This window comes from Babylonia areolata, chromosome 12 (genome assembly GCF_041734735.1).
Source record: "Babylonia areolata isolate BAREFJ2019XMU chromosome 12, ASM4173473v1, whole genome shotgun sequence".
In the NCBI taxonomy this organism is placed as follows: domain Eukaryota; kingdom Metazoa; phylum Mollusca; class Gastropoda; order Neogastropoda; family Buccinidae; genus Babylonia; species Babylonia areolata.
Window position 1 is genome coordinate 30,354,207 of NC_134887.1, and position 12,364 is coordinate 30,366,570.

General features: G+C 47.6%; 1 protein-coding gene across 1 annotated transcript; it reads left to right on the forward strand.

Annotated features, from left to right (window-relative positions):
- Positions 1-939: 939 nt before the first annotated feature.
- On the forward strand, positions 940-12,045 carry LOC143287889 (proton-coupled folate transporter-like). Its single transcript, XM_076596128.1, has 7 exons — positions 940-1,260; positions 2,599-2,691; positions 6,371-6,651; positions 7,359-7,459; positions 7,826-8,010; positions 10,052-10,378; positions 11,140-12,045. The coding sequence occupies exons 1-7, from the start codon at positions 940-942 to the stop codon at positions 11,611-11,613; spliced, it is 1,782 nt and encodes a 593-aa protein (XP_076452243.1). The 3' UTR covers positions 11,614-12,045.
- Positions 12,046-12,364: the final 319 nt, after the last annotated feature.

Here is a 12,364-nt window from a genome sequence, read left to right on the forward strand (position 1 = left end):
AAAACCCAACAACAAGACAAACTCTAAATACATAAGACTTTCCCCCAAATATCTAGAGCAATTGACTGAAAAAAAAACCCAACAACAAGACAAACTCTAAATACATAAGACCTTTCCCCAGATATCTAGAGCAGTTGACTGGGGGAAAAACAACAACAACAAGACAAACTCTAAATACATAAGACTTTCCCCCAAATATCTAGAGCAGTTGACTGGGAAAAAACAACAACAAGACAAACTCTAAATACGTAAGGCTTTCCCCCAAATATCTAGAGCAGTTGACTGGGGAAAAAAACAACAAGACAAACTCTAAATACATAAGACTTCCCCCCCCCCCAATATCTAGAGCAGTTGACTGGGGGGAAAAAAACAACAAGACAAACTCTAAATACATAAGACTTTCCCCCAAATATCTAGAGCAGCTGACTGAGGAAAAAAAAACAAGACAAACTCTAAAATTTAATACATAAAACTTTCCCCCAAATATCTAGATCAGTTGACTGAAAAAACAACAACAACAAGACAAACTCTAAAATAATACATAAGACTTTTCCCCCAAATATCTAGAGCAGTTGACTGGGGAAAAAACAACAACAACAAGACAAACTCTAAATACATAAGACCTTTCCCACAAATATCTGGAGCAGTTGATGAGGAAAAAAACAAGACAAACTCTAAATACATAAGACTTCCTCCCCAAATATCTGGAGCAGTTGACAATGAAAAAACAACAAGACAAACTCTAAATACATAAGACTTTTCCCCCAAATATCCAGAGCAGTTGACTGGGGAAAAAACAACAAGACAAACTCTAAAATAATACATAAGACTTTTCCCCAAAAAATCTAGAGTAGTTGACTCTAAACACAAAAGACTTGCTTTTTTTCTCTCTCTAAAATATTGAAACCCAAATCACGTGGTTACGTCAGGTGCGTCAAGATGACTCCAGTCAGTGTTAGCGAGGTGTTGGGGGAGCACAGGTGTCACATCGTCATCTTTCTCTATAAGATGGGTGAGGCCCTTCTAGATGCCTCCATCCGCCCCTTCATCTCCACTGCTGTCTGCAGCGACATGCTGCACGGGCAGCACCCACGTCCCCCCACGGACCAGGACTACCACACACACCTTGGGATGTTCACCAGCAGGAAGGATGACCACCTTGACCACCTGGGCTACTGCGGTGGTGGGGGTGGTGCTGAGGAGCGTGGCCACGCCAACCACACGGGTCTGTGCTGTCAGGTGCTGCAGCTGCCGAGTGAGGTGAGTTAAGCTGAGACACTAGAGATCAAAGAGGTCTTCCAGCTTGAGATTGACTGATAACCTCTGTGTCTTCTTCTTCTTCTTCTTCTTGTTCTTATCGTTTTTTGTTTTTGTTTTTGTTGTTGTTGTTGTTTTGTTATCCATACGATGATGATGATGATGAAGACGACGAAGAAGAAGATTGTGATGATGATGACGATTATGACTATGATGATGATGATTATCATTATTATTATTATTATTATTATGTACAGTGTGTATAGGGACGGCTGTGGCGAGGTGAATGAGTTGGGTGGGTGAGCGAGAGAGCGGAGTCGGCTACGTCCGATTTGCAGATTGACAACCTCTGTGCATTTTTCTTCTCCCCCCCCCCTCCCCCCCTTCTTCTTTTTTCTTTTTCTTTCTTTCTTTATCTCTTTATTTGTTCATCCATCTGTTCGTTTACTTTGTCGCATCAAATTTCTCGTGTGAAATTCGTGTGAATATTGAAGCGATTTTTTAAAACAAATTACGTGCTCTTCGTGAATACTGCACACGGAATCCGGATTTCTCATCTCACTCGAGAGGTTATCAATCATTCCACAAGCCAATGTCCTCTCTCTCTCTCTCTCTGTGTGTGTGTGTGTCTCTGTGTGTGTGTGTGTGTGTGTGTGAGGGAGGCGTAGCGGGGGGTGGGAGGGGGTTCGGTGCACCCGTGTGTTTTCTGGTTGACGTACTAGCCAAGTTCATCAATAGGCACTAACCAGGCCTTGACGTGACAAGCAATACCGATAGCTGTATGTGTTCGTAATGTTTCCTCGGTAATGTGGTGTTTTGAACGTAACCTTCTGTTGTCAACGGTCATCATCTTACAATATATATATATATATATATATATATATATATATATATATATATATATATATATATAATAAAAATTTAAAAAAAAGAAAAAAGAGCCGAATGTTCCTTAAAAAAAAAAAGAAAAAAAAAAAGGAATCTGGAGCAATTATGCAAAACAAATGCAAGGAATTTCAGCTTCCGTCAAAAGAGGATTACCCGCCCGCGCCGCACTGAACGTGTAAACACGAATGTAACTAAACAAACTGAACGGATTCAGCAAGTCTGCAAAGCGCGACGAAGTTTCTTCAACGCTGGTTAAAGTTTGTCAGTCAGGAACAACTTGGACACGAACAACGGAGCTTGGCAGACGTGCACCGTCAGGAAACTGTGGATTTAACCCCCCGTAGCTTTTCCCAGAAGCGCCGTGGTTGGCAAAGACTGCACACTGTTTGCCATTCCCCGGCAGTGCGTGGTCCACGCCTTGCAGTTTTCTTTTGTCACTCCCCATGTTTGAAGCCTCCGGCAACCTTGGATCGCTCCAAAACTGCGACGGCCAATCAAACTCGAGAATGCCGAGCACGTGACGAGACTCTAGGACGTCTTGTTAAGGTCGGACTGCACCAATAACGCTCTTGTGAATTTGTGGGTGGGGTGAGGGGGTTGCTGTGAATAATTGCTTATCATGGTCCACATCATATGACATTATCATTTAATTGCGGGAAAATGTTTCAAGAACAAGCTGACGTCTTTCCAAAATGATTTCATTTGATATTTGTATTGCAGTTCTCTCCTAACCTCCCCGCCCCCCCCCCCCCCCCCGCTCCCCCATTTTTCTTACATTTCATATGTTATAATCATATCGCGTATGAAACGCCTCATCAATCTCAGAGTCAGAGTTTACTCTCTCGCTTTGGTGTCATCCCTCCCCCCCCTCGCCCCCCCTCTCCTGGTGTCAACCCTCTCCCCCTCTCTCTCTTCATCCCTCGCCCCCTCCCCCCTATGGTCAACTATCTCTCTCTCTGTCTCTCACATACAGGCACCGCATGTACATACAGGCACAAGCAGACACACAGACACACACACAAAGAGACACACACACACACACACACACACACACACACACACACCTGTTTGCCATTTTCGAATACCATCCATCACTAGCTGGTGTGGAAAGTGTTTGGAAAGTGATTTTTTTTCTCCTGCAGTGATGGGGAGGAGTGGATCATGCTTGGGGGTAGGGGTGGGGGAGCTGGGGGGAGGGGGCGGTTTACCGATGTCAACACACACCTGATGAGTCCACGGGGGGGTGTGAAACTCTAAATGTAATGGAGATAACACATGGCTTTTCTTGAAGACAAATGGCGTTTTACTGACCAAGAGACGGGCTCATTTCAAGCTCTGCTCCCTTTGAGAAATGAACTGGGATCAAAGAATTGAAAACTGAATTCAGATTGCATTCACATGCGTGCAGGAACGTGTTACATTTGCATACGTATGCATACACATACATAAAAATGCTGCGAATGACAAGCTTATGCATACACATGACAAGGCGTCATGGATTAATTTTCTTGGCGAAAAGGTTTTCTTTGGTACTTAGCATGACACGAGGTGAACAAGAGACTTGCATTGCAATGTCATCTGCTGTCGTGTTTCTCTCCTACTACATACCATCTCATTTACTGTATTGCGTCCAGTCCCATTCCATCCCACTCCGCCCTGTCCCATTCTACACTGTCCCATTCCGTCCCACTCCACCCTGTCCCATTCTACACTGTCCCATTCTGTCACACTCCACCCTGTCCCATTCCACCCTGTCCCATTCCACCCACCCCACCCTGTCACATTCCACCACACTCCACCCTGTCCCATTCCACCACACTCAACCCTGTCCCATTCTACCCTGTCCCATTCCACCCTGTCCCATTCCACCACACTCCACCCTGTCCCATTCCACCACACTCCACCCTCTCCCATTCCACCCTGTCCCATTCCACCACACTCCACCCTGTCCCATTCCACCACACTCCACCCTGTCCCATTCCACCACACTCCACCCTGTCCCACTCCTACCCTGTCCCATTCCACCACACTCCACCCTGTCTCATTCTACACTGTCCCATTCCACCACACTCCACCCTGTCCCATTCTACCACACTCCATCCCATCCCATTCCACCGTGTCCCATTCTATCCCATCCCACCCTGTCCCATTCTATATCACACCCAACACCCATACTGTCTCATCCATTCTATCATAGACCGTCTCATTCCACCCCATTCTATCCTGTCCCATTCTGCTGCATATCATCCAACCGCATTCCATCCAAATCAGTTCCACTCTATTCTTTAACATTCCAGTCTATTCATTTTGATCTACTCTACCCCCACTTCATTCAATTCAGTTCCACTCTATTCTTTAACATTTCATTCTATTCATTCTGATCTACTCTACCCCAGTCCATCCTATTCAGTTGCACTCTATTCAATAACATTCAGTTCCATTCATTTTGTCATACTCTACTCCATTTCATCCCGCTCAGTCTGTTCTATTCCATCACATTCCATCTCATTCCCCTACCCCATTCTATTCATTCTGTTCTATCCGATTCCATCCCACTCATCCGGTTCTATCGTTTCCTGTCCCATGCCATTTATTGTGTTCTATAGCATCCCATTTAAGCCCAACACTCGGCTTATATCACAGATTGACATAAGTTTACATTTGGGCCTACAGCAAAGTGAGAGCTGTATTATCAATGGTTTCTCCAATCAGTGGGAAACCATTTACAGCTTAGTCTTTTGTGAAGGACTATGAAACTGGGAGGCAAAATTGCACTGGCTCTTAGTGCTGCAGCCTTGTGGGCTAGTTGGCCTTTGGGAACCATCCCAACGCCAACTGTCCTAAAACCCTCTTGGCCGAGAGAGTGGGGATGTACTTGGGCAAGACACTCTCCACTATAATCAAATTCTAGCCCAGATAGTCGGGACAGCAATTGCCTCCTCTGCCGTTCTGATGGTCATAGTCGGACACGACTGACTATCATATATATATATATAGCATCCCATTCAGTCCTGTTCCGCTGCACTCCACCCCTGCCTTCCAAACATCTTGAATGAATGATATGGATAACATAGCGCCTATCCTCGGTCGGAGACCAAAGCTCTAAGCGCTTTACAAAAACGGGTTCATTTGCACAACAGGCTGCCTATCTGGTAAGAGCCGGCTGATAGCTGCAATTGGGCGTTCATCATTCGTTCCCTGTGTCATTCAATCAGATTTCAGGCACGCACATATGCACACTCAGACATGTACCATTTTAGTGTATGACCGTTTTGTTTATTTACCCCGCCATGTAGACAGCCATACTCGGGTTTACAGGGGTGTGCATGCTGGGTATGTTCTTGTTTCCATAACCCACCGAACACTGACATGGATTACAGAATCTTTAACGTGCGTATTTGATCTTCTGCGTGCGTATACACACGAGGGGGGTTCAGGCACTAGGACGTCTGCACATTATGTTGACCTGGGAGATCGGGGAAAAAAAAATCTCCACCCTTTACACAGTAGGCACCGTCGCCGAGAATCGAAACTCAGGATCCTAAGATTGAAAGTCCAACTCTTTAACCACTCAGCTATTGCGCCACCTTTACCCACAAGGCGCCGTTGCCGAGATTCGAACCCGGGACCCTCAAATTGAAATTCCAACTCTTTAATTAACCACTCGACTATTGTGCCACCTTTCCCATTCCACCCTACGCTGCCCCTGTTGCACGCATGTCCCACTAATCTAAAAATACATGGATAGCGCATGCCTTCTTTGAGCCCTTTTGTTAACTTAAGCCACCTGAAATGTTCAACCAGCCATTTTGCTTTTCGTGTCAGTATAGCGCGAAGCGGTGACTTCATATGTGTAGCCGAGCGCTCGGCTTGCTTTCCGCAAGCTTTCACTTGCTCGCGGCGTTAGTTAAGCTGACATTCCTGTGTGTGTCTCCTCACTGGAAGTTTGTGCCACGTGTCATTGCACGGTTTTCCTGTAATAACTTTGATAGATAAACCATTGGCAGATTTCAATCAAGACACAACATTTGGCATGTCGTGGGGACAAGCACAAAACGATTTCATCAAAGATACATGGTTACAGTTCAGAAACTACCATCAGTTAGCAGACGACTTGTCAACGGGCTGACGGCCGGAAACGAGAAACAATATGGCAGTTGGCTTCAGCTTTCCTGGCCAATGAGTTATCCATGTATTTTTAAAACAGTGGTCTGTCCACATACAGACGGCTCACGAAGTACAGCGCCAAGTGGCCAGCATCCTGGTGGTCTACCGACTACTGGTCAGCGTTCCTGCCTTTCTCCTGGGTCTTTTCTGCGGGGCCTGGAGCGACGCCAGAGGATTCAAGCTGCCCATGATGGCGCCCTCAGCAGGCTCGTGCGCAGCCGTGGTGTTCTACTTGCTGAGCGTGCACGTACAACACGGCAAGGTGGCGCTGCTGCTGGCAGGGGCGGTAATGCAGGGAGCTTTCGGCAAAACGGCCATGGTCACCATGGCGGTCAACAGGTGAGGTGTGTGTGTGTGTGTGTGTGTGTGTGTGTGTGTGTGTGTTGTATTGTGGTGTGTGCATGTGTGTGTTGTGTAGTGTGTGTGTGTGTGTGTGTGTGTGTGTGTGTGTGTGTGTTGTTTGTGGTGTGTGTGTGTGTGTGTGTGTGTGTGTGTGTGTGTGTGTGTTTCGCTTGATTCATTTGGCATTGCTGGACTGAAGTTGTGGTTCAATGTGTATGTATTGCTATTGTATCCTCCACACCTCCATTAGGGGCAAAATGTTTAAGTTTCTTTGACTCTTTAAATGTATGGTTTTTATATGGAACATGTTGCAGGGCAGCACAGTAACAGATAAACACGACAAGAAGAAAATCTCAAAAGTTCTGTCCAGATATTCCTACTTCTTAACAATATGATGGATGTCTTTACAACTAGAAGTTTCAAAGTGACTATTAATGATTTTCAACAAAACAAAACATAGCTATGACTAGAACTGGTGAATTGAGAAAAAAAAGCGGTAGTATCAATTAAAAAAAAATAATAATAAAACAAAAACTTCAAGTCTTCAAGACTCTATCAGCTTAAAATAGAATTTGGTAAGCTTAATGGGTATCAAAATGACATTCAGTCATCAGCCACTCCGCATCTATTTAAAAACAAACAAACAAAAAACAAGAACAAAAAACCCACAAATAAAAACAATGGCGTCTTCCTTGACTGTGCAGCCACGTGGCCCGTACGAGCGACTCGGAGCATCGCACGCGACGTCTGGGTCGACTGCTGGCCAGTAGTTACCTGGGCATGTTTGTGGGGGCTTTGCTGGCAGGTGTGTCATCCACCTTCACCCGCCCCCGCCCCAACACACACACACACACACACACACACACACACACACACACACAAACACACACACACCTGCGAGCGCGCTCACACGCACAAATACACATACACGCGCGCGCACACACACACAGACACACACATACACACACAAATAGTAGTAGTAGTAGTTGCAGTAGAAGTAGTAGTAGTAGTATCATAAGCATCTTATCACCAACATTATCATTCGTATCATTATCATTCTTCTTCTCATCATTTTCGTTATGATTTTCATAATTATTATCATTGATGAGTGACAGAACAATCTCACAACGAAGCCCGCTGCCCCCACCCCGCCCCCCTCTCCCCTGGGCAGGAGTCCTACAGGGCGTGTCCAGCCTGACCAACGCGCTGACCGTGGTCAGTGTCTGTCACGCGCTCTGTGTCTTCGCTGTCCTCGTGGGCGTCACCGAAGTCCAGCTGGTGTCGGAGCACGCGAAACGTAACAACCCTTTCCTGGAGTCCGCGTCTGATTCTATTGACCCCGAGCATCCCGAGGGCGTACCCAGTACTTCCGACAACAGACAGAAGACTCCGCTTAGGGGAGAAGGAGGAGGAGGAGGGGGCGGAAGAGGAATAGGGAGAGGAGGAGGAGGGGAAGGGAGAGGAAGAGTGGGGTGGGGAGGGGAAGGAAGAGGAGAAGGAGATGGAAGAGGAGGAGAAAGAGATGGAAGAGGAAGAGAAGGAAGCGGAGAAAGAGTTCAAACAGAAGGAAGAAGATGGGAAGGACAAACTGGAATTGGAGGAGAAGGGGGAATAGGAGGAGAAGGTGGAGGAAGCAGTGGAGAATGGGAAGGAGAAGGAGGAAGAGAAATAGAAGGAAGAATAATAAGAGAAGGAGGAACAAGAGGAGAATGGGAAGAAGGGGAAAGAGAAGGAAGAGAGGAAGTAGGAGAAATGGGGGGCGGAAGTGGAGAAGGAGGAAGAGAAGGAGGAAAAGGAGGAGGAGGAGAAAGGGGAGAAGGAAGAAGAGGAAGGGAAGGAGGAGGGGGAGGGGAAGGGAGAAGAGAAGGAGGAGGAGGAAGGGAAGGAGGGAGAGGAGGAGAAGGAGGAAGAGAAGGGGAAGGAGGGAGAGGAGAAGGAGGAAGAGGAGGAGGAGAAAGAAGAGGGAAAGAACGAGGAAGAGGAGAAGGAGGAGGAGGAAGGGGGGAACAAGGAATAGGAAGGGAAGGAGGAGGAGGAGGGGTAGAACAAGGAAGAGAAAGAGGAGGGAGAGAAGGGGGAGGAAGAGAAGGAGGAAGAGAAGGAGGAGGAGGAGGAGGAAGAGAAGGGGGAGGAGGAGAAAGAGGAAGAGAAGGAGGAGGGAGAGGAGGAGAACGTGAAAGAGAAGAAGGAAGAGGAAGAGAGGGAGGTGAGAGAGAAGGGAGGCGGAAAAAGAGAAAGGGGCAGGGACTGTTCATCTGGCGAGGACTGAGGGACTCTCTGAGGACGGTGACCACTCGAAGGGAGGGGCGTGGGCGACGTGTCGTCGTCATTTGCCTGGTCGTCCTTACCGTCACCCAGATCCTCAAGGCCAGTCTATGTCTGTCTGTCTGTCTGCTTGCCTGTTTCCATGCCTGTCTGTCTGTCTACCTGCCTGTCTGCCTATCTGTCTGCACGCCTGTCTCTTGCTTACTTTTTTCTTCAAGTGTCACGTTGCTGTTCGTTACAGATATCATGTCCATCCAGTTTGTACTGTCTGTCTGTCTGTCTGTCTGTTCGCTTAATTCTTAATTACAGTTCCTTCTTTCCTTCCTTCCTTCCTCCTTTCCTTGTCCATCTTCTTCATCGGCATTTCCCGACTTTCAAACACACTCTCCTCTTTGCTTTCGACGAATTGCAAAATTTAAAAACTGATTCAAATATTTCTTTGGAATTGACCCATTTCTAAGAGCTGCAAATTTCGGGCATCCTCTGAAACAAATTCGTCTCCAATCACATCCATTATCGCAGTTACGACAAGTACGCAATTAACGTAGAATATTATGACGTATACGTCTTAACCAGTAATTTATGATCACTACATTCTAACTAGCTTGACAAGATCTAACAATATGGCAGGCTGGAAACAAACTTTCCCGTTCCAAGATCTACATATACGAGTGTTGTGTCGTGCTGTAGATAAAGAGGAAGGCGATACAGTGTCCATGAATGTAAGGGTTATAATCACGGTCTCGCCCTTTCTCCCAAGTCTTGACTGGAAAATCAAACAGAGCGTCCAGTCATTCGGATGAGACGATAAATCGAGTTCCCGAGTTGCAGCATGCACTTGGCGCTCTGGAAAAGAACCTATGGCAACACAAGTGTTGTGCTCTGGCAATACTACGCTGAAGAACCTCGCCCTGACAGGTAGCTTTCACAATACACACATGCACTCAAGGCCTGACAAAGCACGTTGGGTCATGCTGCTGGTAAGGCATTTGCCAAGCAGATGTGGTGTGGCGTGTATGGGGTTTGTACATACGCAGTAAACAGCCTCCTCGAGAAAAGGAAAGTAAATGTGAATGTAAAAGCGAAAATAAAAGTAAAAGCGAAAGCGAAAGTGAAAGTGGAACCACTGCAGGTTGGAGACCAGGACGTGACAGTGCTGGTGGTGTCCCGGCCCCCTCTCTCCTGGTCCCCGCACCTGTACGGCTACCTGCAGGCTGCGGACAGCGGGGCCACAGGCCTCAGCCTCCTGCTTCTTCTCCCCCTGCTGGCCCGCGTGCTGCACGTGCCAGACACGGACCTGGCACTGCTGGGCCTGACGTGCCGGCTGGTCAGGGTGCTGTGGGCGGGGTTCTGCTCCCGCACCTGGATGACGTTCGCCTCCGTGGTGTGCGGGGCCGTGGGCGCCGTCCTCAGCCCGGCACTGAGGTCCCTGCTCACTGAGACGGTCCGCAGAGAGGAGGTGAGGGGGTGGGGACGTGGCAGGAGGTTAGGGGTTGGGGGTGTGTGATAACATAAGGATACAGAAATAGAGGATGGGATGGATGTTGAGGTCCGTGCTCACCAAGATGGTCTGCAGAAAGGAGGTGATGGTGGGGGCGTGGGGACGTGGGGGTCGAGGGGGCAGGATGATGGTGAGGTGGTGGGTGGGTGGTAATCACATAATCGTAAAGAAGTAGATGGTGGGGTGGGTGGTAAGATCCCTGTCACCCAGACAGATCGGAGAGAGGAGGTGAAGTCCGCGGTTTGGTTCGGGTGGGTGGTTTGGGGGGAAGGGGGCAGGAGGTTGTTGTTGTGCTGGTGGTGGTAGTGGTGATGGGGGTAATCGCATAAAGGCAAAGAAATAAGAGGACTGGATGGGTGGTAAGGTCCCTGCTCACCGAGACAGTCCATAGAGAGAAAGCGAGGGCGGGGGAGAGAGGTGGGGTGGTGGTATGGGGAAGGGGGCAGGAGGTTGTTGTGGGAGGGGGGGGGGGGGGGCGGAGTAAGGGGTGGGGGGAATTACACAAAGGTAAAAAAAGGGAGGGTGGGAGGGAGGGTGATGAGGAGTGTTATGGAGGGGGTGAGGAGGGATATGGGGCATTATTTTATTTCCCTTTTCAATAATGAGAAAGTTGTTTTGCGACAAAACTTATTTTCCCTTTTCCAAGATGACCAAGTAATTTAGCGGCAGAACTTTTCCCCTTTTCCAAGCTAAGCAGGCGGTAACACTGTGGTCCCCAGGTGGGCAAACTGTTCTCCATCCAGGCCTCCCTGGAGACGCTGTCCAAGCTGATCGGCTCTGGGGTCTTCACCGGCATCTACGCCGCTACCGTAGACCTCCTGCCCGCTGCCGCCTACCTGTGCCAGGTGGTCGTCTACCTGGGCATGGTCGGCCTCCTGTTCTGGCTGGGCCGCCTTCTCAAGGACGACGAGGCTTGTGAGCTGCTGCTGACTCAGCCCCAGCCCAGGTACTCTGCGGGGGAAGCGGCTGGAACGTACCTCTACCCGTACGAGTCCTCAGGATCCGTCCACTGCCCACGCTTTGTCAGCAGAGTGGGTGGAAACTCCACAGAGGCGAGAGCTTCGTCGTCGTCGTCGTCGTCTTTTTTGTCGACGGAGGAGGAATTATCAGCCACGCGAAGAAAAGATGTTGGTGGGATTGGAACTGGGAGGAGAGAGGGTGTTTTCTGTTTTGGAGGAGCTTTAACACCTTAAGGGGGAAGTTTCGGGGATGGTGGACATTTTGTAGTGTAGGGGTTTGAGGTTGTGTGTGTGTGTGTGTGTGTGTGTGTGTGTGTGTGTGTGTGTGTGTTCTTTTTGTTTATTCTACGGTTCATTGTTAGCCATTAATGTATGGTCAAAAAGTGCTGAAGCACAATACTTTTGGAGATACTTTGTAAAAAGTTTTGTTAGAATTTCTTCCTTTTTATTCACATTTTTGTGACATTCATTGTCTTTTGGTTTGTATGCAAAAGAATGTATTCAGTGTCAAAATAAGATAATTAAATGAGAAAAAGATGCATGATGAACAGATAATAAGGTAGATCAGTTATGTTTCAAAACCCCATTCCAATAAGACTGAAACATGCGAGCATGTGTATATTTCCACCAAAGCAAAATGTCGCGGAAAATGAAAAGAATTTTTTAAAAATCGCATCCCACAGGTATCTGTATCTGTCAGTTTGTATATATTTTTCTGCGCATGTGTGTGTGTGTGTGTGTGTGTGTGTGTGTGTGTGTGTGTGTACGTTGGTGGATAATGATAACCCACACAGTTCAACTGACACTCTTTTATAAATACATGTTGAGGCAAACAGTCAATAAAGCACCAATTAGGTGTATGTTCAGAGTAGCATGAACAGAAGATCAAAACACAAACGCACACACACCCTCTTTCACACACACACACACACACACACACACACACACACACACACACACACACACACACACACACATTCTCACG

Bases quoted from the DNA above. Each gene is read 5' to 3' on its own strand.
- LOC143287889 (XM_076596128.1), top strand. From the start codon at position 940: ATGACTCCAGTCAGTGTTAGCGAGGTGTTGGGGGAGCACAGGTGTCAC. The intron at 1,261-2,598 runs GTGAGTTAAGCT...CCATGTTTGAAG, and splicing joins TGCTGCAGCTGCCGAGTGAG to CCTCCGGCAACCTTGGATCG. The intron at 6,652-7,358 runs GTGAGGTGTGTG...TTGACTGTGCAG, and splicing joins GTCACCATGGCGGTCAACAG to CCACGTGGCCCGTACGAGCG.